This window comes from Uranotaenia lowii, unplaced genomic scaffold (assembly GCF_029784155.1).
Source record: "Uranotaenia lowii strain MFRU-FL unplaced genomic scaffold, ASM2978415v1 HiC_scaffold_150, whole genome shotgun sequence".
Lineage (NCBI taxonomy): Eukaryota > Metazoa > Arthropoda > Insecta > Diptera > Culicidae > Uranotaenia > Uranotaenia lowii.
In genome coordinates, this window is record NW_026597522.1 from 38,967 (window position 1) to 66,642 (window position 27,676).

The 27,676-nt window shown below is 37.9% G+C and overlaps 1 protein-coding gene across 3 annotated transcripts in view; it reads right to left on the minus strand.

Annotated features, from left to right (window-relative positions):
* The window catches only part of LOC129759402 (tyrosine-protein kinase Fer), a 44,396-nt gene extending 23,016 nt beyond the window's left edge, over window positions 1-21,380 (minus strand). The window contains exons 1-6 of one of the 3 annotated variants that reach the window (XM_055756840.1): window positions 21,285-21,380; window positions 13,691-13,784; window positions 2,607-2,802; window positions 1,625-2,110; window positions 1,386-1,563; window positions 830-1,117 (exon numbers count right to left, since the gene is read on the minus strand). In XM_055756840.1, the coding sequence (XP_055612815.1) occupies window positions 830-1,117; window positions 1,386-1,563; window positions 1,625-2,110; window positions 2,607-2,802; window positions 13,691-13,784; window positions 21,285-21,365 (1,323 nt within the window). In that variant the 5' untranslated portion in view covers window positions 21,366-21,380. Of the gene's footprint in view, window positions 1-563; window positions 1,118-1,385; window positions 1,564-1,624; window positions 2,111-2,606; window positions 2,803-13,690; window positions 13,785-21,284 lie in introns of all 3 variants that reach the window. The other 2 variants (XM_055756839.1, XM_055756841.1) reach the window with 2 other exon arrangements.
* Between the last annotated feature and the right edge of the window lie 6,296 nt (window positions 21,381-27,676).

The following is a 27,676-nucleotide window of genomic DNA, read 5'->3' on the forward strand; positions in this document are numbered from 1 at the left end:
GATAAAAAAAAAGTAGAAAGGAAATTTCCAAAATTCAAAAAGCAATGTGTTTTACATAGAATGGTGAATATTATTACATTTATTTTAGACTTATCTTTTGAAAAACAGGTCTCATGAGACGAGCAAAATAACGAATGAAAATCGTACACTCAAAAAACTCTTCACATAAATGCTACGTGAAAATGTACATAGATTTTGTCACCTCAAAAACATATTAAAAGGTAAAAGAGTACTTGCGTATTAGAAAACAAATTAAAGCCTTACAAGGGTAGAATGTATAAGATAATTCGATAGGCTCAAAGTCATGGAACAATGCCGTAAACTTTTCAAGGATGGACTTTCTTCTTTTTAAAACCTTTTAATCAAGTTTTAATTTATAATTTAAATTACGCTTTTGCCTAGCGCGAATTGGTGAAACATGCCAAGTTAGTCCGACTGAAAGTATCATTCGAGTACAAAAATTTTCTTCAACAAGTATTGACAACCTAATTACATTTTTTTTAGACTCAGAACATTCCAAATTTGTAGGAACAAAAAAAATACGAAATTCCCAGTTCTATTACCTATTAGCAAGCAGTTTATTAGTTCCATCGGTTCCACCAACCGATGATGGTGTAACAACGGCACACTCAAAATCAGCCTGCAACAGGTTAGCCTCCATGTCGACGTAGGTGTTAGTGGATGCGCGGTTTTCCTGCTCCTGGTCCTGATCAACGATTGGACCGCACGAACCCGCGGAGTTAGTAGATTCAACAACACCAACAATGCCAAACAATTCCAACGGTTCAACGTACACATTCTCTTCACACGTGATAAGGGCATCATTTACCGTCGAAGAACCTTGACTAGGACCTGTGGCTGGATTCGTTGTTGTGGTTGAGCCATTTGCTGAGGTTGATCCGTTTCTGGATAAAAGCGCAGCAAGCCGTTGGCCCGCCCGAGGTGTCGATCCTGGAGTGCTGCCGGAATGACCATTTGAGGATGGGTTACCATTATTGGTGACACCAGATTTGCGTCGAAACTGATCCCTTAGCAGGGACATCATTCCACTGGCAGCCCCTCCCGCTCCTTTGGAGGAAGAGAAAAACGGCGTGGTGGAGGTATTATGGGAGTCCTCCTTCAGGTAAGTTTTCGTGTTTTTCACATTTTCGATCAATGCAAGGGTTAGGTAACACACGTATACCGAGTTGAAGCATTTTAGATACCAAATTCCCAAGGATGCATGAAGGTCGTAGAAATAAAAAAAATACAAAGAAAACACACATAAACCATCACCATAATGATACCCACTCCAATCACCCATTCATGACAATAATCAATGAAAGAGCAGCTACACAAAATTTCGGAAAAAAAACTCATTTCAATTATCTTGGTATCTAGCTTACCGACAGGTCCTGGCTAGCGGTCTTCTTGTTCTCTATCAGGTGTTCCATCGACGAAATATCGTCACATCCAGATGGCAGCTCCTCGCAACCCACATCGTTCAACGCTGCCCGTATCATTTCTACCTGTTTCTGCATTTGTCGTTCTTGGCATCGAAGCGCCGTCAGTTCCTTGGAATTTCTGAAAAACAAAATTCCCCTAATCAAACCTTCATTTTTAACGGTTTTCTATGAGCACTCACTTATTACAACTATCCTTAATGCTAGATCCATTCGATCCGTTCAGAATCGGCGTGGATGGTTTGGTCCCACAACCATTCGAGGAACCATTACTACTTGTTCCGTTTCCATTGACGGTCAACGTCGTTCCATTGGAGCCACCACCACCACCTCCATTGCTGTCCGCATGGCACATCTTACTCTGGACCTCCTGCAGGTCCTTGATCGATCCTTCCAGCTCCGTCTGGCGCGTCTTGAGCCAGTCTACGGTGAGATTATCCACCGTCAGTGTGTTGGCCTGCAGCTTTCCCAGACTGTCCTCGATGAGCGATTCGTCGAACTGGAACAGAACCGGTGCCGCCGGGGTGGTTTTGTGCTTCTCGGTGAACTCTCGGTACTCCTCGGCCGGACTGATGCTGGACACGTTCGAGTCTATCCGTTCCTGGATTTCGGTGAACTTGTTCGACGTACAATCGCCGAGCTTCGAGATCTCCTGCAGGAGCGAGCGCCTAAAAAGAGGAAAAAAATGGAATTTGTGTTTTAATGAAATTAGCGAGGAATTATTGAAATTTTTCAAACAAGAAACAGACATTTAAAACCTAGAAACTGACCGTCAAGTAGCGGAAAAAGTTCAATTTGCATCTGTATTTTCATTCTATCTTTTGTCTAATTACCATTACAAGAGCTTTACTTTGAGAGATTAAAATTCGGTGCTTGATGCACTTGAGATATGATCAGCTAAGGGCGGTATGGTTCTGATTTATGCATCTTTCTGGTTAATTTCCTGTTCACCAGTCCAAAACCACTTAGCAGGCTCTAGGCTTTATGCCTACCTACACACGCCAATCCGATCAATTTTCGCTGAGTAATGCAATAGTTCGATATGATGGAGCGAACAGAATAAATAGAGAGGCACGCTAAAAGGCTTTTTCCTCTTCAAAAAAAGAAGAATGGGTACTTATAACTACAGGATGAATTTAAAAAGCTATAAAAAAAACAACTCACCACGTCAGAATAAATCCCTCCTGCTGGGACTGTTGGTGTTCCAGCAAACCGGGCAGCAAAATGGTTCGGATATCCTTCTCGACTTCCGCCGCTTCGCTCAGCAGCAGGACGTACTCGTTGTGGGCTAGGTGTAGCTTGCGGCAGGCCTTCTGGTACTTGTCGATGACGTCATCCAACTTCCGACCGGATCTGCCCGCTGATGGTGGTTTCGTTGTGGTTCGTGGAACGAAAACGGACAAAGGCAAAGGCAATTTTTTCGGTTAGTCAAGTTATGGACAAATTTGGTACCTATAGATTGATGGCAGATAATAATCCAATTTTGGGGGAAAATTTTACAATAAAGAAGTGTAAAAAAGCAAATTTTGGAGATTATATTCATCTGACGGGTATTGGCGGCAAACCAATATAAAAGCGGCGTAAAATTGCAGCTGAACTGAACTAAGTTGGATTGATTTATATCTAATGTTTGATGAACAACAATGTTCAAAAAGAAAAAAAAAAACAACACCAGATAGCCTTAACAACAAGAAGTTTCTACTGCTCAACTTTAAGATAGAAATACCTCCCTTCTACCGTTAATATATTTTTCTTGCAAATAGTATCATCTGATGGTTTTCAATGTATGTTAGGGTGGCAGCGAAACGGGTCATGTTGAATTTCGCAAACAGATCATTTACATTTTGTACAATGGCCCAAAAACTGATCAGTTCAAATTTCAGCTCGGACTTGATTTCGGGTTTTTGACCTTAAAAAATCACCAAAAAGGGTCCCTCCCGAAAATATTAAAAAAAAAATTTTTTTTGGCTAATGACTTAAATGACTTAAAAATACATAAAACGTCAACATCCAGTGTTATCTCAATTTTTTTTGTCAAAAATCGACTATAGAGATTAAATAATCACATAAGGGGAGACCAGAGGAAATCCGGAAAATTGAAGTTTTAATTTTGATGTCAAATGACATAAAAATGCATGAAACCTCGACGTTCCATGCATTCATATGACACCAAAATTAAAACTTCGATTTTTTCGATTTCCTTTGGTCTCCCCTTTGATTATTTGAGAGGGTCAAAAAACCGAAACTTCAAGTCCGATTGAGCTGAAATTTGGCACAGGTCAGTTCTTTGGGCTAATCTACAAAATGTCTATGGTCGGTTTTCAAAGTTCGATCATGAAATTTAACCCATACATCCATTGCCACCATAATACATGTGCATAAACATTAGAGTCGAAAAAGTGGATTTTGCTATTTCGATAAAACAGATAGTGTTAACTTTCCACACAAACTTAGGGTCGTTGAGCGACCCTTTAGGGATTAGAATTAGTAAAGTTTTATGGAACTATCCCTTAAATCTCGAAAACTGTATTTTTTTTATATTCAAGGGATTATTTAAAAAAAATCTTTTCAAAACTACTGTACATATTTTGAAGCAATAAAAAAAAACTTAATTGAAGTTTTAAATAAATCAATATGAACTTCCTGGAAGATCAAAACAAATCTAACTTTTTCGGTCTTTCAAATACTTGAAAAAAAATCTAAACAAATGTTTAAAAAAAAACAGTTTTTAAAGAGTTACATTTCTGAATCTCGAAGATCTAGGATAAATCTCGATCTTGGATTGAACTAAGAATAATATATTGATTTTCAATCTGTTTTTTGTTTTTAATACGGGCTTGTTATTTTATCAGTATTGTTAATTTTTTTTTTTTAACTATTTTTCCAATTTTTCAAACGATATTTTACATGAACTAAAAGTGTCAGACAAAATTTGACAGAAGATTCGAATTCAGATCGTCTAATTTGGCAAAAATCAATTTAAAAATTTGTTCCTCATGGAATAAGTCACCTAATTCAAATAAAAACCCGATTTAATACATTTGACAGTGGATTATAGCCTTTCTTACAACCTGTAATTAATGTTTGGAAACATTATGACACAAAATAAAAAATAAATGATACATTTATAAATTCGGAATTATCATTAAAGAATTTCGAACGCAGTAAATTGAAAAACTTAAAATTCAGAATTGTTTACAGGATAAAAGTATTTTAAAATAATCCTTATTTTCATATGAGTAACATAAATTGCAACTAATAATTGGTGATTTTTGAATGACTAGATCTTTGAATATCCTGTATGTTCCGTTTCTATGATTAAAATAAGGGTAATCTCACTCGATGTGAAATGTTAGAATCGGACAGGGTTGAGTCTAACACAACACAATAGTTGGTCTTGCGTGGTTCGCACGCAACCCTGTCCGATTCTAACATTTCAAAATAGTTGATCCGTGCTTGAACAAAAGTTAAGTATGTGGTGAAAATGCTTCCTAAAAAATTCTACCCGCTCATTTTCATCACCTGTAATTTTCTTCTAATCTTCTTCTATCCATCTATAATTTTCAATTCTTGAAATGTTCTCACAATGAGAACATAACATTCACCGATAAGGCCGTAAAAATTAAATTCAAAAATAAATGACCAAATTAACCAAATTGACAAAATCAACCGAGGAAATTGACAAAAATGGAATGGACAGAACTGATACAATTTAAAGAATTGAAAAAATTGACGCAATTGAAAAAATTAACGAAATGGGCCATTTTGGCCAAATTAAAAAAAAAGATAAAAATGAAAAAAAAAAATAAACAACAACATTCGTATCGCACCACTCGTATCAAACAGTCGCGTTTTCAAGCGTCCCGATTTTCGCGAACTTAAAGTGAGTGTGATCTCGTCCAGTAAATCCGGGTATTTGTGCCGTTCGGACGGTTACAGCGGTGTTTTGTTCCGTGACATTCGTTTTTTGCCAAAAGCAGGTCAAGAAGATTAACCCCAGCTCAAAGAAGGGTCGATCAATCGCCACGAGGTCCGCCGCCATTGTTTGGCGAACCAAGTGCTTCATTATCATCATCATCATCGAATTGGTCGTTCTCGTCCGAGACCTAGTCGAGACGTTGCGGTCATCTTTAACCAACGAGGAGGGGCCAGCGCTCGTTTGGTTGGGTTCTTCGGTTGACGTCATCCTTGAGGATCAACGCAGAACCACGTGGTTGGATCAGTCCATATACACTGGAAAAAATATTATTCCAAAAAGTGCTAAAATAATTTGTAAGTTCTTTTTTATTTCATTTTTCACTTTTTCTTTTTCTATCATATTTCCCTTTATATATATTTCGAAAATTCTGTGCTTCGCTTATATTTTCAACACGGAGGGCATTCGTTTTCCCGTTGAGAAATATGAGCGAAGGCGGGGGATTATACCCTCCAACTGGGGATGATGCGGATGTCATCTATGAAGATGAGGAGCATCTGGAGGATTCGGTGAATGCTGGTCCTTCAGATGCAAATCGTTCTCGGATGGATGACAATGTTGGATCATCCCCAGTGGAGAGTAGAGTCAACCGGCTCCGAAAATATGCTGAAGGCTCATCTTCCTCTGGGCCATGGGTGGTTTTCATCCGGCCCAAAAAGAACGGAAAACCTCTTAATGTGGTACAGATCACCAAAGATCTGGCGAGGTGGACCTCTGTAACCAGTGTTACAAAATTACGTGCGAACAAGCTGCGCGTTGTTGTGGCTAACTCGAAAGCTGCAAACGAGATTGTGGCCAGCAATTTTCTAATTCTAGAGTATCACGTTTACATTCCGTCTCGAGACGTAGAGATTGAGGGCGTGATCACAGAAATGAGCCTGGATGCGAAGTACATTAAATCCAACGGCGTTGGTAAGTTCAAGAGCCTCGATTCGACTTCTGTCGAAATCGTGGATTGCCGTCAACTCAATACTGCCAACGTCGTAAATGGAGTTACAAAGTACTCGCCTTCAGCTTCATTTCGTGTGACCTTCGCGGGTACCGCCCTCCCTCACTACGTCTTGATTGACGGAGTTTTAAGGCTTCCTGTGCGAATCTTCGTGCCTCGACCCATGCATTGCCAAAATTGCATCAAGTTGGGGCACACAGCGTCGCACTGTTGCAATAAGCCACGCTGCCCCCAATGCGGGGAGAATCATGGGGCTGGAGCATGCTCAGCAATAGAGCAGAAATGTGTCTATTGCGGGGGCTCACCCCATGAAATCTCTTCGTGCGAGGCATTCAAGAGTTGCTGGGATAAACAGAAGCGCTCTTTAAAAGAACGATCGAGACGTTCTTATGCCTCTATCTTAAAGAGCGCTTCTCCACTGGCCCAACCTCATTCGAGTAACATCTTTTCTGTGTTGCCAGTTGACAACGAAGAGGCGACTGACGAGGAAAACCCTTTTGTTTTCGTTGTGAACTCCCGGAAACGTGCTAAAACAACTCCCAAGACACCCAAAATACCCAAGAAAATCCCTACAATGAGCCCTCCAATCAGTGTCCCTAAAAAGCCGAATGCTGCAGAACAACAAAAACAAAATCCTCCTGGATTCCGCACGATATTTTCACCACAGAATAATCCAACTCCAGCAGGGACCTCAAAGGCCCCCATGAAAAATGCAGCTTTGTCAGAATCCACTTCCCAGCCGGGATTGTTTAAGTTGGCTGACATTCTAAATGGAATGTTTTCGTTTTTCAACGTTTCTGAATCCATCAGAAGCATTGTAACAACAATGCTTCCTGTATTAAAGACATTTTTGAAGCAATTGATGCAAACTTGGCCCCTCATTTCAGTGTTTATCTCTCTCGATGGCTAATTTACGCCGAGAGGTCGGAGATATCACTGTGATACAGTGGAATTGTCGTAGTATTATCCCTAAACTGGATCCGTTCAAATTTCTTCTTCATGAAACTAGTTGCGATATTTTTGCCCTTTCTGAAACATGGCTTTCTTCTGAATCAAACATCTCCTTCCACGATTTTAACATTATCCGTCTGGATCGCAACGATTCTTATGGAGGGGTGCTTTTGGGGATCAATAAGCGCCACTCCTTTTATAGAATCCACCTCCCTTTATCAGGAGGAATTGAAGCTGTTGCATGTCATATAACTATAAGAGGTAAGGACTTATGCATTGTCAGTTTGTACTGGCCTCATAGAGTTGCAGTTGATCGAAGTCACCTAGAGGACCTGTGCTCAGTGCTTCCTGAGCCAAGGTTGATCCTGGGTGACTTCAATTCACATGGAACTGTCTGGGGAGAACAAATTGACGATAGACGATCTACTCTTATATATGACATTTGTGACAGTTTCAATTTAACAATTTTGAACACGGGTGAAAAAACACGAGTACCTTAACCTCCTGCAAGACCAAGTGCAATTGACCTCTCACTCTGCTCAAATTCACTATCATTGGATTGCCAGTGGAAGGTAATCCCTGATCCCAATGGTAGTGATCACTTGCCAATCAAAATTACAATCACCAATGGGGCCAGCTCTTCGAATTCTACTAATATTACATATGACCTTACAAGACACATCGACTGGAAAAAGTACTCGGACGAAATAACAACAGCCATCGATTCTATGAATGTTTTGCCTCCTTTAGAGGAGTACCACTTTCTTTCACGTTTGATACATGAAAGTGCACTTTGCGCACAAACAAAACCCATCCCAGATTCATCAGTTCCTCGAAGGCCTCCAAATCCATGGTGGGATCAGCAGTGTTCCAAGCTTTATAAGGACAAATCAAAAGCATTCAAAGATTTTCGGAAATATGGAACTCTCGTCCTTTTTGATGCTTATGTTTCCCTTGAAAATCAGTTCAAAAAATTAATCAAAGGGAAAAAGAAGGCGTATTGGCGGAATTTTGTGGGTGGTTTATCACGGGAAACTTCCTTGAGTACCTTATGGAAAGTTGCACGAAGCATGCGTAATCGATCATCTTCAAATGAAAGTGAAGAACATTCACATAGATGGATATTCAACTTCGCACGGAAAGTCTGTCCAGATTTTACACCTGTGCAAAAAATAATCCGGAACGTGCCTCCTGATAGGTGTGGTCTGGATTCCAGCTTCTCGATGGTCGAATTTTCACTTGCTCTCCTCTCTTGCAACAATTCAGCTCCGGGAATTGATAAAATCAAATTTAACTTGTTGAAAAACCTTCCGGACGCCGCAAAATTTCGCTTGTTAAATTTATTTAATCAATTCTTGGAGAATAACATTGTTCCCCAAGAGTGGAGACAAGTGAGAGTTATCGCTATCCAAAAGCCCGGAAAACCAGCGTCCGATGCGAATTCGTACCGTCCTATAGCGATGTTGTCTTGTATATGAAAATTGATGGAGAAAATGATTTTGTTTCGTTTGGATAAATGGGTAGAAGCAAATGGCCTCCTTTCAGATACTCAATTTGGGTTCCGAAGGGGCAAAGGGACAAACGATTGTCTTGCTTTGCTGTCTTCAGAGATACAAATGGCGTACGCAAAACGTGAGCAAATGGCTTCAGTGTTTCTAGACATAAAGGGAGCTTTTGATGCAGTTTCAATAGAGGTGTTGTCAGACAAATTGCACTCCCGGGGTCTGCCTCCTCTATTGAACAACATCTTATACAGCTTGCTTTGTGAGAAACATCTGAACTTTGCTCACGGAGATATTGCAATTAGAAGAACCTCCTATATGGGCCTCCCGCAGGGTTCATGTTTGAGCCCACTTTTGTACAACTTTTACGTAAGTGACATCGACAGTTGTCTCTCTGAAGGCTGCACTCTAAGACAACTTGCAGATGACGGCGTGGTGTCTGTCACAGGTTCTACTGAGTCTCATCTGCTCAGACCTTTACAAGATACTTTAGACAGATTGTCATCCTGGGCTTTGGGGCTTGGGATTGAGTTCTCTCCTCAGAAAACGGAGATGGTTGTTTTCTCTAAGAAACGTAGACCTGCTCAACCTAAGCTTCAACTTCTAGGCCGAACGATCACTCAATCGAGGTGTTTTAAGTATCTTGGGGTTTGGTTTGATTCCAAGTGTACTTGGAGAGCCCACATTGAGTATCTGAAAGGAAAATGCCAACAAAGAATGAATTTTCTCCGATCAATCACTGGCACCTGGTGGGGAGCCCATCCAGAAGATCTTTTGAAATTGTATCGAACAACTATTCTCTCAGTGATGGAATATGGTAGCTTCTGTTTTCAGTCAGCTGCCAAAACTCACCTCCTCAAACTCGAGCGTATCCAATACCGTTGTCTTCGCATCGCTTTGGGCTGTATGCCCTCAACGCACAACATGAGTCTTGAAGTTTTGGCAGGAGTACTCCCTTTGAAAGATCGATTCAATCTACTATCACTTCGGTTCCTCATCAGGTGTGAGGTCATGAACCCACTGGTGATTGTAAATTTTGACAGGCTACTTGAGCAAAATTTTCAAACCAGGTTTATGTCTATATACCATGTCCTCATGTCAATGCAGGTAAACCCTTCTTCATTCTCTCCAACTCGTGTTTGTAGCCCAGACTACGATCATTCTTCTGTCCAGTTTGATTTGTCTATGCAGCAGGAAATTTGTGGAATCCCGGTCCCTCATCGCTCCCTTCTGATTCCAAGAATTTTCGAAGCTAAATATAGACACGTCGATGCTGATAAAATGTACTTTACTGATGGATCACTTATAGAGGAATCAACAGGATTTGGAGTGTTCAACGAAATATCTAGCGCCTCTTACAGCCTCGAGTCACCATGCTCTGTGTATATAGCAGAGTAAGCAGCTATTCATTGTGCTTTGGACAGTATAGCTTCAAGGCCGGTTGGGCACTACTTTATTGTAACGGATAGTCTGAGTTCTGTTCAAGCAATCCACTCAATAAAACCGGGAAAGCACTTGCCATACTTCTTCGAGAAGATACGGGATAGTTTGAGTGCTTTATCAAAACGTCGCTTTATCATCACCTTTGTTTGGGTTCCCTCTCATTGCTCGATAGAGGGTAATGAGAAGGCAGACTCTCTGGCAAAGGTGGGGGCGATGGAAGGCGACACGTACCAGCGTGAAATTGCCTTCAACGAATTTTACTTTTTAGTTCGAAGAAACTCTCTTGTCAACTGGCAGCGCAAATGGGACGAGGATGACAAGGGTCGGTGGCTGCACTCGATTATCCCAAGGGTAAGCCTTAAACCATGGTTTAATAGATTAGACCTGAGTCGAGATTTTATTCGTATATTTTCCCGTCTCATGTCCAATCATTATTCCTTAGACGCGGTACTCTATCGTTTGAATATTGCTGGCAGCAATTTGTGTAGTTGCGGCCAAGGTTACCACGACATCGAGCATATTGTTTGGTCGTGCGAGGTCCATCTTGTCGCTAGAACGAATTTGATAGACTCCCTTCGGGCCCGAGGAAAACCACCCTATGTTCCAGTGAGAGATGTGCTGGGTGTGAGAGACTTGGACTACATGTTCGAAATATATCTTTTCCTAAAAGCTATTGATCTTCGTCTATAATTTCTTCTTATTTTCATATTTCCCTATCTATCTTCTTTTTCTTTTAAAAGTGAACTAGATATAAGCACACAATTGTTATCAAACAAAACGAGTTTGGCTCCTTAAAGCCTAAAGGTATGAGCCGTTTCAAATAAAGAATTTACAAAAAAAAAAAAAAATAAAAATAAATACAATTATGACAGAAATGATAAATAAAAAAAAGAAAAAAATACAAAATTGACAATTTGAAAAATTTGAACAATCTTGTCAATGTGGTCAATTTTGACAGTTAAGTCACATTGGTTATTTTCAACAACTTTTTTGTTATCAATTTGGTTGTTTTCAATTTTTTTTCCATTTTGTCGATTCTGCCTTTTCGTCGTTTTGGTCATTTTTTGTCAGTTTTGCTAATTTTGTAATTTTTGTCATTTTCTTTTCATTTTTGTAAATTTAGCTTATTTTTGTCATTTTTATCTTGGTTTTGTTATTTTAGTTTTTTTGTCTTCTTTGTGAAGTTTGTCAATTTGGCCAAAATTTTGAAGGTTTTTTCATCTTTCTCAATCTTGTAAATTTTATGAATTTTGATAATTTTTAAATTTGTAAATTCTGTAAGTTTTTTTAATTTTTGTAAATTTTGGCATTTTTGTCAATTTTGTCAATGTGGTCAATTTTGTCAGTTTTGTCAATCATGTCAATTTTATAATTTTTGTAGTTTTAGACAATTTTGTCAATTCTGCCATTTTTGAATATGGCTGATATATGGATTGATTTTTTGGCAAAAGATATTTTAAATTTTAAGTGACAAAAATTATGCACTGAGAAAATTTTTACATTTTGCAATAGAGAGAGTCATACTTGGGCATGAACATTATCAACGGCTCCCGTCATCCCTCTTTTTCAGGTTGCAGTGTCTATAAGATAAATCAACAACAACAAGAATACTCGTACTGCACTGGTTTTTCTGCAAACAAAAGCTGCGCATCATAAGGTGTGTTGAGGGAAAGAAAAAAGAAACGAGAAAACAAGCCTGAGCGGGCTGAGAGCTTGATTTGCTTCCACGAACGAAATTCTCTCATGCCGTTCGTGCTCAGGAAAAGCTTCCTTGAGGCTTGGGCTTGGGAGAAGATGAGATGGTATGCATCATCCGCGTTCCCGAATCCCGTGTCGTTTTCCCCTTCTCAGAGCAATTTGTGTTTGAGAATATAGCGTTAGGTTAATGGATGAAACTTACAATCGCTATCGTAGTATACGATGTGAGAATCAAGTCCCTACGATTGATTCCAATCCATTTCAATACATGTATTGTGAAATAGGGCCTCAGTCCCGATTGTTTGAATCCGGTTTGGCCAAAAGCATAACTGGAATAAAAAACAAACTTAAAAATTAAATTGCTCAATAATTCGAATTTGCAATTTTGACAACTTCGTCGGTTATATCAACTTTTTTCTATTGGCATTATTGTCATGTTTGTCATTTTGTCGAAGGCGCTTCCCTCCCCCTAATGGGAAATTGAAAGCAAGCACGCCTGTTGCCCATCGTGCCCATATTTTTGATCATCTTGATTAGTGTTCAGTCCGACCAGTTGACTGAAGTTAGAGAGAGCGACGAAGAAATTACGCGAGAGTACCGCACTGAGAGAACAAGACGGCTGCTCTCGCTGAAAGCGCCTAGAATGCTCTGCTCTAGGCACTTCCATCTGACGCGAGCACGTGCTTGTGTGCTTGCTCGTCAGCCTATTTAAGGGCGCATTCTTTATGCGCCTAGGAGTGGTTGTTTGTTGCCCATCAGTGGTTGTTTTCCCAAGCGCTCACACCGACGCGGCCTTGGCCTCCAGGTACAGTCCGAGGACTTGCCTCCACTGGTGAGACATCTACCAGGGGTTGTCTAGAAGAAGCTCGTTCCCGCAGGGGGAGTGAGTCCCACCAGTGATCGTTTTGCCAAGCGCCGCACCCACAGTCCACCAATGGCTTTTCATTGCCACAACAATTAGTGTTTGCTGGATATTGCTAGTAAGTCAAATGGATACGTTTTTGGAGTGATCATTTTATGATGACTCCATATTATGTGTCTTTGGTTTTGAATCTTTTTCTCAATTATACCACATTTTACATTTTAAATTTTACTTTGCGTCCAACATCTGAATAAGAATCTTTAACTCAAACATAAATCAGATACAGCATTCTACATTTTAATTTTAAATCCGACTTCTGAATGAATGATTTAAGTTCCTATCCGATCTCATGATTTGGATTTTGAATTAAAGTTTCGAATTTCAATTCGATCTGAATTTGGATTTGGATATCGTGTGGAGACTGAATTGCAAATTAAAAATTTTAACATTAATACTGAATCTGAAATAAGAATTTTTAATTCAGTCCTAAATGCAGTATATAATTTTATTATTTTGAAGCCAAATTTCTTAATTCTAACTCCTAGGTCCCATAATTTCTAAGATATGATGAAAAAGCGCACATTGGGGGACAGAATCATACCAAAAAATTCACTTCTACTTTCAATATATATTCATCAAAAAAAAAAAATTATCGGTAGTAAACAGCTGCTGGATAACAGTTTATTCTTGATGAACTTCGTTTTTCAACATTTTTATGAAAATAAAAAAAAACCATTTGAGTGCAATTGTTTCCCGGTTTTGATTTCAAATTTCCAATTTTCCAGGTTCGCTGGCCACCCTTAATAAAGCTAGTGTATGTTTAAAACATAAACTTTAACAGGCTGAATAGTCTTATTGATTACTTACATTTGATAATTTCTTCGAATCGCCCCCGAAGCATTTTGTAATACTCCAGATGCTTCTGATATTCGCTCTTCTTCCGTGCGACATCTTCTGTTATCTGAAATGGAAATAAACGAAAAAAAGCTCATTAGAAGGTGGGTTAAACGTTTTTCGATTGTTTTGAATATTCATCAGAATAAGCCGCTTTTGCCTGAAAGTGTATAAAGAACTGAATTTTAAATATTGACTATAGAAAAATACAGCATATTTGCATTCTCAATTGAATTCTATTCAATTGAGATCTCAATTAAACTCAATTTTCGGATCGGGAAGCTAGACGCGGGAGAGGTTAATTTTGCATACGTAATTAGTATGTCACGGTATCGATCTAATTATGCTGGAGCATTGTTCCGCAATAACTATAGCTGAATAGTAGTTGGTCTCTGGCAAACAGGCAACCAGATGAATGAATGAACCGACGCAATATGAACGCATTTTGCGTGTAGATACGGCCATCATCAGGGAAATATCTCGATGAAGATGATATCGCTATCCGTAGGCCTAATAACTGTATGAACCGAATCGGCTTCTTCAGCATGCTCCATTCAATCATTTATCCCGATAGGGTCGAAGTAAATGCCTGTTCTAGACATTCAACCCCCACAGTATCCGAACAACTTTCCTGGGGAGCTGCTAATTTCCAAGTTATCATTTGCATAGATGCAAACATGTTGATTACTGATTGTCGGTTCTGTTGTTGTTCTCGTGTCACGAAGCGCCAAAGAGTCGGAGAAGAGGAGCTCCAATTCATACATTGTTGAACATATATACATATTTCCTAACCAGTATGAAAGAAAGAAAAAAACCGTGCATTTGTGATCGCAAATTTGCCAAGCTAAACGATCATTGCACTCGATAATTATGATTCCTTCAAGCTTTAGAGATGGCTAAAACGTTCGCCCTAAATGAGATTCGCAAAAACCAAAAACAATGGTACAACATCAAAAGCTTAAAGGGTAATTTCAACACCGTTTTAGTAGATACCTACACACAATCGGGCGGGTAAATACCAATTTCCCAACATCGTCGTCTTTGCTTTTTCTTTGAACCGCATCACCCGTGGAAAAGCCCATCCATGTTCAATTAGGCCACAAACATGAGCATAAGACTCATCTCATCTCATCGGTAGCAGTCATCAATCATACATGGACCTATGTTGCCACCCATAGTAGCGCGGGCCTCTGATTTGTATATGAAATTCCACCCCGAAAGCAGGTCTCTTTATCTTGTGTTGTCGTAGGTACAATCAGCCTGTGTTTTTTTTATTTGGTTTGGTTTTTCAGCATTTTCCTCGATTTTCTCTATCGTCTCAATCTTCGGTTGGTTGCAATTTAGCGAGCCGAGCAGCGGCGGGTTCAAACATTCATTGGCCCCCCTTTGTGGTAGGTACACGTGCTGATGGGAATGCTCGATTTTTTTTCTCCATTCAGAGGAATTTTCCATACTCATAGATAGATAGGTGGAGTGGAAAATTTCTTGTGAACAAAAATGCTGCTTAATGTACAAACATGATGTCGATTAACCCTCTCGTCGATCGAAATGTTTTTCGCAAGATTGGTATTGCCATCATTTTTCCTCTAATTTAACAAAGTAGCGCAACGTTTAGTAGATGATCGTCAAACGATCTTGTTTTTTTTTTTTTTCAAGGGCCCCGCGGGCATCTATAGGTAGTTTCGAAAGTTATCATCAACGGCACTTGTCTATGATCTGGATATCGCAATAACGAGAAATGGGACCTGATTCACTTGTTTTCATACCATGATAAGCCGACTGGCAGCTGATTTACATAGTCTGAAGATTAGTCGTATGTTACACTTAGGTAATTAGTCATTTGGCTCTGGCGATGACCTTTGGATCGTTTCTGGGACTGAATAAACGAATCAATTTGGAGAAAATTTGTTTGCAAACAGAAATTGGAAATCTTTTGGAACATAAGTCTTCGTTTGGCAAGATACAATTTGTGCGTCTATTTAACATATGACCCTTTGACGTTTCAAAACAATAAGTGACAAACAAAGACACATTTAAGGTTTCTCATTTTTTTTCCAGTCCAACCATTTTCACCAAAATGAACCATTTTCCAGAATTTTTTTTACCAGAACGGACCATTTCCCAGATATTTTTTCATCAGAAGTAACATTTCCTAGAAATAGTGAACCTACATGTAAGAGAAGCGACGTCTCAAACACAAAATTCCAATCGATACAGAAGAACTGTCAAAATCGATTCCAATCGATCCGAGCATTTGTCGTAGAGCTTTTACCTTTCTTATTGAAAACTCAACCAAGGAAGGTATTGTGATTGTTGTTATAGTTCAAACAGATAATTTTAATTCCGGATCGTATGAATATATGATTAGTTGCAATTTTTTTCAATGCTTTGGTGAATCGTGTTCCTAGTTAGAAAACTATCTGCTTGTTAACGAAATTCAAGTCATTCATACCGTTTATCGCGATCCTTCGGGCATCGAGTTCAATGTTGTTTTGTTGGATTGAAGGAACGTTCACTTTAGAGCTTGAACATTGAGCCAGGAAACAGTGCTGATGATTTTTTTTGTCCAAGATTTAGACGATGTTGCCACATATTTCATTTTAAGAGGGATCAGATGTCGCTTCTCTTATATGAAGGTTCACTACCCAGAAAATATCTTTATCCAAACTGGAATTTGAAAAAAAAATGAACGCGCAGCATGAGGAGTCTGCTACCAAAACGATTTTTAAGAAGCTCACTGGTTAGCATAAAATACAATCAAGCACCCAACCTTTTAACAAAGAAGTGTCCCTATTTTAAAATAATTAAATAAAAAATCCAATCTAGTGAAACATTGACTCTAGAATCGTGTTTTTTTCAGTTTTGCGTTCCATTTTCGTGCTGTAGACTAGCCTTAAAATCTTGACACCACGTGAATGTTTCGGACTGCTTTTGTTTGGATCTTGATGATAAGTTCTATTTCGAAGCCTCTATAAAACTTTTCTCATTCACCGCCCCTCTGTCTCGATATTATATTCAATCAAAAAAGTTTAGTAGAGTAGAATAGAAGCTATCTTCGAATTTAAGTAATATGAGGTCCACAAATGTTTAGGAACGCAAAAAAGTGTTAAAAGTGCATTTTCAGAAATGTAAAAAAAAAAGTGTAGTGAAATACTGAGGGCGCATCTTGTTTGCTACGCGCCTTTTGTACCTAGTTCCCCAATGTAGATTTGAAACTGCTAAATATCTATCGTTATTTTAGCATAGCATAGCAAAGCATAGCAATTGCCGAAATCACAGAAAAATTTATAAATTCACAGAGTTTTGAGCAAACTTTCATCACAGAATTTGTGTCACAGAACACATAATTTTAGAAATATTCACAGATTTAATACAATTTTAGAATTTTGGTCGTTTTTTCAAAATTAATTTTTTGGCAAAATAAAATTTGGATTATTAACTTTGAATTGGATAAATTTGATAAATTGGTTATATGAATTAATTTTTCTCAAATAAAATGCAAACAGACACAGTTTCACATGACTTTTAAATGAAATTAATGGAAAAGCATCACAGAAAACCGTGGATTGAGTAAAACCACAGAAAGTCCGTTTTTTTTTTCTTCAAAACACAGATTTTCTTTTTTGGCAACCTTGGACTAAATACACACATCTTGCATTGGCTGATGCACAACTCAAAATTAAAACCAGAAAAGATTTCAAAATGATAATTTCATGTGTTGATTTCAAAGATAAGTGTGGTACTTTAATGCACACCGCAACAAGTCAATGTAATCAGAATAGCAATAATCTGATACCTACAAAAACATGAACTTTTAATGTGCAGAGAACTCATACGACCCAGGGTGTTGTATTCAGAAAGGTGGGGGAAGGAATTTTTTTTTATGGGAAATCCTTTTTGGCAAACAGGATCGATAATCAAAACAATAATGAAAATATGATATTAGAAACTAATTTTCAAAAAAAAAAACGTGAAGAAAGTGATAGGTTTCCGCCAGCGCTGTCCCCTATTCTTTCTAATTCCGGTCTAGGTCAGGCAAATAGAAATTCGTTGCAGCATTTTTGCTGCATAATTTTACTTTTCGACAGAAAAATGAGCACATTTTGAAAAGATTTGTAATCGTTTATGATAAAAATTCGCGCCGGAACCAAACAAAATCAACAAAGCTATTGTTTCATAGATAATGTATGCTCAGTTTGGTGAAACTTGTAAACTTATCCAATGCAATACTCTCAAAGACTTAAAAAAAGTTTTAAGAATGATCATTCTAATGCAACAAAATTTGATACCTGCTGACTGGTCGGTGATTTATTCAGATCGATTTGACATTTGAGCGCTTTTTTGTTTTTTTCTTCTGTTTTCTACTACTGGATTCCGGTCATCTAGAATTTGGTTGCATTCAAATATTCTCAATATCACACAATCAATAAAACTATTGTTTTATAGATCAGTCTATCGTTATTTTGAAACGCATTGGAAAAGACAAATCTCCAGGAAAATGACATTTTTTCTTTGTGGTATACGCTTCGGGTGATCAAAACTTGTGTGCTTCTAATAAAAAAAAAAGAAAAAAATGCACAGTTCAGTTGTTGTTTGTGGGAAAAGTTCCATATCGTTTGATGAATTCAATTCGTTTTTATTTCCAGGTAGTAAATGAGTTTATCAAACACTCTATCCTCCTTTGTCTGCACCTTCGACCCGAAAAATAGGACTTCGTCTTTTATTTTTCCCAGTTTTCCCATTTCCGTTAGCTCAGGAAGAATTGCATCCTTGTTTGCCCCAACTTCCTGATGACGGTGTTCTGGAAGGAGACCTCCATCATTCCCATTTCGAATGGGGGAAAACTTTTACAACGTGGGGCATCCGCCAACAGTTAGTATTGACTTGTGCATTTTCTTCGACATGTTTTGGGTGGAAAGTGAGTAGGAGGGTTGAAATTTCGTTCCGAGTTATTGTGACTAGACTTGACGGGGGGCTTACTTTTGTCTGTTCTAAATATTTTCGAAAAAATACTTTTTTTAGTTTTTATAAACATAGAGTAAAAATAAATAAGTAAATCGAACGAATGAATGAGTTAAATTTTAATTGAACGTCCCCAATCAGATAATTGTAAATTGTGACTCCCCTCGGTCTGGAAGTTCCCGACCTAGGCGAGACGAAATAGCGATAAAACTCTTAACCAGTCTCAACCAGTCTACAGTTTGGCTTCCGCCGAACTAACACACCAGACAAAACTCCAGGACACAAAGGGACCGAATTTTTGCCATTATGATGAAAAAAGAGAAAAAGCAATTCTCACCAAGCGTCTTCCGTCTTCCTTACGAAAACGGATGCTGGATGTTCAACGAACAAAAGCATCGAATAACTCACCCACTGGATGACCGAGGGCTAGATAAACCATATTTCTTCGGCGATGCTTAAACCTAGCAGCAGCATCAAAGATCGCTCCTGACCGTTCCTCCGGAATCTTGAATATTTCACTTCAGAAGAATATCTTGCCACCCACCCAGCTACCATCTTGAGGAGAACAATTTTATTGGTGAAAGAAGCACATGGCTCTCCATCGCAAGGAATTTGTGTCGTCCGAAAGCATGTGACCGGCTTATCCTTCTTCGTAGTCGTCGTTCGGCGGCGCCACATGGCCACGGGAAAACTTCTCCTTCCAAGCCGTGTAAAATAGTATAGCACCAACTACATACAGAAAGTCTGAGTGGCATCATCGAGAAAAAAGAAATCATGCACTCAGTCGCTAAGGAAAGAACGGATTTCTTCGCCGTCCAAGAGTCAGAAATTCTTCGTGGTATTTCTTAATTCTAGCGGAATGACTTTGGCCAAGTCGAGATACGGCATGGTATGGAAAGTCTTGGTAATGATGCAATTTCCACCCGTCCTCGTTCCGGCTTCGTTAGGGAAACAGTAAGAATCTAGTATACAATATGAGCAAGCGAGGAAAGACAAAGACCAGATGCAGTTTCCGCATGGCTGCTACGGAAGAACTGCACCAGCACCAGGAAGATTGTTTCAAGACTGATGAGGGATTTATCGTGGATTTTCATTAGGGTTATCAGGTTGTTCAAGTGCACAGGTTCCGCATTGGACCCTTGAAATTTCAAATTCAACTCAACTTGCTCAATACTTTAAGTCGATCAGTTGATTGTTGGATTATGGAGGAAATCTTAAATCTATGTGGGAAGCCTTATTCTCAAAATAAAACGGTCTTAAATAGCTACCTATTTGTTCATTTGATGAGAGTTAACACAAATGAGAAAAGTTCTTCGTAATGGGACAAATATAACAGAATTCATATAATTTTTTCGAGAAAAGGAACATCGCCATGACGTGTTTGGAAAATTATTATTATAAAGTAAAAATACATCATATCTAAATTCGAATGAAAACCTCAACGATATACTTGTGTTAGGGTGGGAGAAAAAAGGATCATGTCTTATTTCGAAAATCGATCATATAAATCTTGTGCATTGGCCCAAAATCCTGATCTGTTCAAATTTCAGCTCAATTGAACTTCATTTAGGGGGCAATTTTCATCAATTTTGTAAATTTAGTCAATCGCCAAAATGAGAATCTGGATTCAATTCTCATTTCTAATGTTTATTTTGAAGTTTAGTGTGATGCAAACCGGGACAAGTCAAGGTAATCATGGTAGGAAAAATCACTTGCACTAAAATATCATAATCTTTCTATCTCAAATCCCAGAACTATAAAATTGATCACTTTCTGTTACATAAGGATCAGGCACTCTGAGTCGAATTGACGTTTATCACTGTTGTTCTCACGTTTTAAAGCAGTTAAACTTAGCTTTGAAATCGTGGGATTCAACAAGATCAAATTTATACATCAATATCTTGTTTAAAAAAAACTTTCAGTACCATTGAATGAAAAACAAAATACAAGTACCGACACGAACAACAACACCGCAATCAAGTAAAGTTTTTTCAATTCCATAAGGCAAGTTTTAAACCTCTCCGAAAGAATTTGTCCTTAAACTTGGGGCACTTATTTCGGTGGCCATCCTTGCTATGATTATCCGGCCACACATTGATTGATACCACAGATGAATTGATACCACTAATTTTCAATTTATTAAGATTCACTGAATTTAAAAATTAATATTATTGGTATAAGAAGAGCAAAAAAAAAAACGCGTGCGATGTCAATAAGGCATCGCCTACCTGCATTGTTTAGTCATTTGGCAATAAAATAAAAAAAATAATTTTCCGAATTTCCTTGCCTTAGCGCTTTTTCAGGGTAAAAATCGAAACTTTGAGCGCTTGATGCACCCCTAAATCAAGTCCAATTGAGCTGAAATTTTGCACATGTCAGTTTTTTGGGCCGATCCACAAAATGTATATGGTCAGTTTTTGCAATTCGATGACAATATTTTTTCAATACATCCATTGCCCCTCCAATGCCTAGTGTAGTATAAACGGACAAGTATGAACCCTACACATTGAAAATTGTTATTACAAACAAACACTAGGAGAATTATCTAAAACGAAATTTCCAATGGAGGACACCGGATGGTTAACGTGCCAACAAAAAACCTCACCCAAAATTGAATCTGACAAAACTTCCATAATCCATCTGGGAGAAAGGACTTGGAAAAGAAAATCCAGTCCAGTGGCAGCATCTCGATAGATGAAAACACGAATCCAATCGATTTACTTTTCTCAGAACAACCGGCTAGTTCGTTAGGGTGGTACGAGCTTTGAAAATTAGACAGTAAGTAAATTACTCTTTTGGGAATACTCAAATTTCCTCTTAAATTGCTTGTCAAGTTTATTGCCGCAAAGAAAGTTTATATTACCCTTTTCTTTGTAAATAATTATTTAAATCAATTTAAAATCCGGACCACTCTACTAACATTTCCCGGTCCTTCGGTGATACTTTCTCGAGATCGAAACCTAGGGGTCGCACCCTTATCCGAATGTAATTTCCAGTAAGAACGAGAAAATAAAACTATTTTTTATCTTTCGAGTGTGCGGCTTCTAGAAATAATGTTTCTTGATAGCCGCGCGCGGACCAAAAAGGCAAACCGGCACATTGCATTGGGGATTCAATGGAGCGTATCTACAGCGCCAACCGATGGGTTTATTTTATCTGACAAGTTAATCTTGGTAACTATTAGTCTGGGTGGATTGCTCATGTCCCCCTGTCAACAATTGATGGCTAAGAGGGACATTTATCTCGACAAATTTATGATGGTTGTTAGAATAAAGTTATTGTATAAGTAAACTTTAAATGTGAATTAGGCAGTCTGAAGAAAATAATATTGGCAGTGCGTTGACTGTCAAACCGCATTCAGTTACTTTTGAATGAGCATAATAATGAAAAATACTTCTTTTTCGATTTTTTTTGCATATTTTAAGTTCATACTTATAGTGTTTTAGTTTATGAGCAGAGGCAACCTAGTTCTGCACGAGTTTTGCCCTGACTACTGTCATTGTGTTCGTTTATCCATTCAGAATTCAATTCAGAAGAAATTTTCTCAATATTAGTTTTCTAGAAAAACTACTTTTTTGAAATTCTGCATTAAATATTTTTTGCGTAGATTTTTTATCGAGGTAATAAATTGCTTTTCGCCAAATTTCTATTTTTTGTAGGATCTAAAATAAAGTAGCATTCATCACAAGTTGCAACTAGCCATGTTTCAAGCATATTGTTAAAACTACATTTGAAAAAATGTTTTCCATAATTTGTATATTTTGCTGAAATACTGCTGAATTTCCAAAGAAAAACTTTCTCGAAGGCATTATATCGAAAGCTTATCTACATATCTTGAGTGTAGCAACCATATATTTGCATCGTCCCGGGTAACGATTTTGTTTGTTTATTAAGAAAAAGTTCTCCCCCGTGCCAATGAAAAAAAAAAAACGCAAACGCGACAGTCACAGCGAGTTAAATGGAAACTGTTAATATTTCGAGAATGGATCACTAGAAAAACCTAATTTTCCGGGTGGAGTCGCCACTAGCGCTAAGAGCAGTCAAACTTCATGATCTGAGCAGCATAGAAAACACAGAAATATCAACAAAACATTTCACTATGTTGCACTATGACAGATCACGAGGACAAAAATCGAAAAAAATCATCTAAATATTTCATGAAAGTAGACACTTTGTTGAAGAAAAGCTCAAATTTCATAACTTTCCCATTTTTAAGATATTGAAAAATGGAGAAAAACTCCACAAATATACATGTTTAAAACTTCTGCGTATAATATATTGTTGTTAACGTTTATCTCTATAAAAATTAAGTGATGAGTGGGTTCGGAGTCATAAAGCATGAGAAAATGAGAAAAACAGAATAAAATGAAACACTTAAAGTTTTCAGACGAGATCATTTAAATCCGGTTGATTTTTGTCAAATTTTACGTGGATATTCTAACAAGTTCTGAAGATTTGAGTTAAGATTTGAAGATTTGAAGCTTTTTGAGCCACTGAAAGGATAAGGGCCTCAGTTCCGTACACATACATGTAAAAATTTCTGTATTTTTATAAACATAAGCCACTTTCGTATTTAGATCTTGAAATGTTAACTTATGATCTTACGATCGTAACCAAAAGAAACGACAGTCAAATTGTTGGAAACATTTTGAATAAATTTTCGTCCGCTTGCTTGTATAACAATCTTTCATAGTGCGTTACCACAGTTACCATAGTAACACAAGAATTATTTTATTTTCAGAATAAACAAGAATAAAATCAAAGGATAAGCATGAAGTAAACATGAAAAGATAGGCTGGCAGATTTTATAAAGTTTTAATTCATGTTTAAATTCGTGTTTTTTTCAATAAAGTAAAAATAACAATCTGATCGAGCGATTCTATGTGTGTGCTTGTCTAAGTGGATTGAGTGTGAGCGGAGCCAAAAACGATAGAATTTTATACTTTGCATTTCTGAACTTTTCCAGCACGTTTTCGACCATAGCCATTATTTTCAAACCGAGAAAAACCGTGCATTCAATCTCAAATTTTCAAATACAAAAACCGACTCATATTCAGCAAATCTGAGCAAAATAATCCAATATTTCAACAGAATAAAAAAAAAATAGGAGAAAATCTCTTGAACCTTTATTTTATCGTCGAAGCACATAAAATTGTGTCCAACGGCTCTAAAATAATTATGAAAAATTCGTTTTCGGATCCGAATTCAAAACTTATCTTTAATCATTTAGATTTTTTGTTAAATTTTGCAAATTTTGTGAATACATCCGAACAAAAAACTGTCAATTTTCAAAAAGATTCGGGCACCCGGGCTGATTCGGACTCGCCTCGATATTTTTCTTGAATATCTGGACCCGCCTGGACGGATAAAACCTGGAAATCTCGTATTCTCGTAATCGTATTCTATAAGATCTAAGAACCGTCGATGTTATTGAAAATAAAAAAAAACATTCTTATTCATCCCATTGAAATAATTGAAACGATTTTTTATCCAACAGTTGTGGAATAAATTTTTTAGGAGATTCGATCCTATACTAGCATTAAATTTACAGTTTAATTTATCTAAAATCTAAATGATTTCATGTCACCCTAACCTAATTTCGCTTCAGTCTGTTAAAAATTAAAAAGTTTTATATAAAAAAACGATAGATGGCAAATTTTATCTCTCTAGTGGAAAACTACGCAGAAGGTGCTTAAAAAGATCCATTACAATGTTTTGTACTGAGATCGAAGCAACCTATAAGTCTGTCAAGACGTGAACAATTTTGGCTCTCCGTAAAAATTATTCAAGTTGGCCTAAACATGGAGAGTTTTTGAAGTTTCGGTGGAATTGATTGCTGTTAGAGCAAGTTCACTGGTGTTGGGAAAAAGTGGTAGAAATATCGACGTTTTGAAAATTTTACCATGCGATCTTGGAGCGTTGTATTTTTTTACAACACTGTTTCTATTTCAGCCGTATGTGATAGAAATATTGCTATTTTTGCATCACAGCATGCGAAAATACAACACGTGTTGTAAAAAAACTAGAAGGCCACAGATCTTGAAAATGTTTTTGCATGGCAAAATTTTCAAAATGTGCCGTAAGTGTCGGAATTTCTACCACTTTTTCCCAACACCAGTGAACTTGCTCTTACGGGGAATGCAGTCGAATTTGTTGCGATGTGGCCGAGGTGCTTTGTGTGACTCTAGTTTTCGGCGTTTTGGCTGTTTGGATTTAAGGGAATGAACCCAATCAGGCACCCTAGACTATTTGTATTTATTCACATTTCTTGGACCCGGATTCAAAGCTAGGTATCTTTTACCTGATCTTTCTTATATCGCATTTTAGGATTAGTTTTTTATGATAGTGAACTATATCACAAATTTAAAAATTTGAAATAAAATTTACTAGATGTTCAGGGATGTTTTTTCGGATTTTTTTATTTAGAAGTTAAACTGCGAGGAAGCAAGTGAATATAACTGTATAAAATGTTCGAAACATTTTTAACTGACATTAAAATGTTTCTATTGATGTGTTTTTTCGAGAAAAAAAAATGATCGTAGTAGCGCAAATTTATGACGTTTTAAGCGAGGAGTTTCAAATTGACACTCCAGGGACTAAAACGGGTATACAAATCAGAGACGGATGAAGGTTAAGCTACTCGACTTGTGGTTTTTGGGATAGTATCTATGAATAAATTCAATGACCAAAATTTGTGCCTCGTCAAAAACAGTATTGAATCCTGTTTTTGGGGAAAAATCTTACTAAACTTATTAAAAAATGTGTTTCCAAACATAAAAATTGTACGACTGGAAGTAGTTTCGGCCATTAGTAGAAAGTAGGTTCTATTGCGATTCTACCTTAAGGTGTTCCCGTCCATCTTACCCGACTTTCCCCTTTATTTACTTATTAGGTAGCAATACCAGATGGCAAGGGAAAACTTTTATTATCTAATGTCTCTCGTCGAATAAACATGTTCAATGCGTCAGCGACAATTAGAAGCCAATTGTTAACCTGATACATATGTATTTACGTAGGTATTCCTGTGCCCCAAGTGAAATGTCAACCACCGGTCTCAAAGTGTCAAGATAACGTACACGCAAACCGCCTCTTTGACACATCAGTTATCCATAGCATTTAGGCAGTTGCAAATATAGCGCCATTTTCCGTATCTCACCGCAGTGGCAGTTATTAACTCACCAACAGCGATGAGAGGACCTTGGTCGTTTGAACTATCCACTCCACACCAATCGAGAAATGTGCACTCGTTGCCCGCTCATCATATGGTGTGTTGAAAGCGCGAAGGAAAAATAAACATCCTACCCTGCCCTGGCCAGATATTGATCAAACACACAACAAATTGCCACCTGTTTCATCGGCTCGGCGTGGCTCAATTTGCACACCACCAGTTCACACTCACAGTGAGATTTTCGGGGGGCGAATTAGCTCACTACTGACAACTGACTGACCAGTGTAGTTGATCCTAACCCAATCCAAGCGTCGTCGTCCACCGGACTTGGTTGTTTATACCGATGTTTTCCGACATTTTCGGGGAGGAACGGCTCCGACAATTTTCGAACATCTGTTTATTTGACGTGGCTGGATGTTTACGACTAACCTTGTAACTGAGCTTTGTTTGACCAGCTTTACGACATCCAATCGCTGCGTTTTAGGTAATTATGCAATAATCTCCAATCGATTAATTCATTCTTACTAACAGTTCTGGGGATCAATCTTTTCTATTTTGGGACTTACTTCTGGCTGATTTCGAATATTTCTTTGACAACTAATTTTCAGCAGCTTCAGCCAATGTTAACCAAAAGAAAAAAAAAACCTTTCCGAAAATCGAATTTTCGGCCACTTTTAGTTTATGAATTATCCCTTTGGGCTCATTGATTTCAACAATCGTACCTTCAAGCTCTCGATTTCGATTGGGACGTTTGGAAACGATGGAGATTGCATCATATGGGCATTTGATTGTTGAGACCATTTCTTTTCACACGCCGCGCCGCTCGGTCCGTTTGGCGGAATTGAATTTCACCAATCGGCAGCTCGATTCAAATTCAAATATTTACCCCATGATAAACAAATACACAGAACGATGCCGACGTCTAAACTCGGTCTCGGTTGTGTCGAACGAAAACATCAGACTTTGTTTTTGGTAGGAGGATGTTTCCATGGCTTGGGCCTGGCGAGTTAGTGTTTTCCACAAAATTTTGCAGGCGGTATCCAGGTCCTATGGACGAATAAATATGAAGGTCTTTGAAATGGATAATGAGTAAGTCTGGTCAAAATGTTATGAACATCGACAACATTCTCAGAAAAAGTACTTTTACCTTATATACATGGCAGTTGAAATTAATTTTATTTTAAGAAGACAGGGTTCGAATTTAGCGCTTCCGTTTGGTTAAGACGTGGCGTACCGGAAGTATTCGTTTTTTCATCGTTTTTATTCCGGTCGTCATAACATTCCTATCAATAATTTTCCCCGTGAAATATCTGAAAATTAGATGACTCTTATTTGATTTTTTGTCTTTCAATTAAGCTTTGTTTCAGAAACATTTGTCAGTATTCGAACACATATTACACGCTTTGGCTTAGGTAGGTATATCGAAAAACTCTGCCTCGCCATTTTTGTTTACCGTTAATAAAAGTAGGAATCAATCCGTTTTGCTTTGGAGGAAGTTGGTGGTTGATCTCATTCCGGGGATGAGCACGTTAGAATAAAGGTCTAAACTACCGAAACACATGTTGCCGTTTTCCGCATCGCGCATCTTTGTGCTCAACGTTGCTGAAAACTTTACGTTTGTATGCTCGGTTGTTAAGGCCCAGATAACAGATGTTTTCTTGGAACACTTTATCACAAAATCGGTACAAAGTTAGATCCAGATTCAGTTAAATTGAGCTTCTTTTATGACAGCGCTACTCTACCGGAACTTATGCAATTTGAAAGCGTGCATCAAAGACTAACAGAGGGCCTGAAGATAGGCTTTCATAAAAGTAGCGGAATATGTTCAG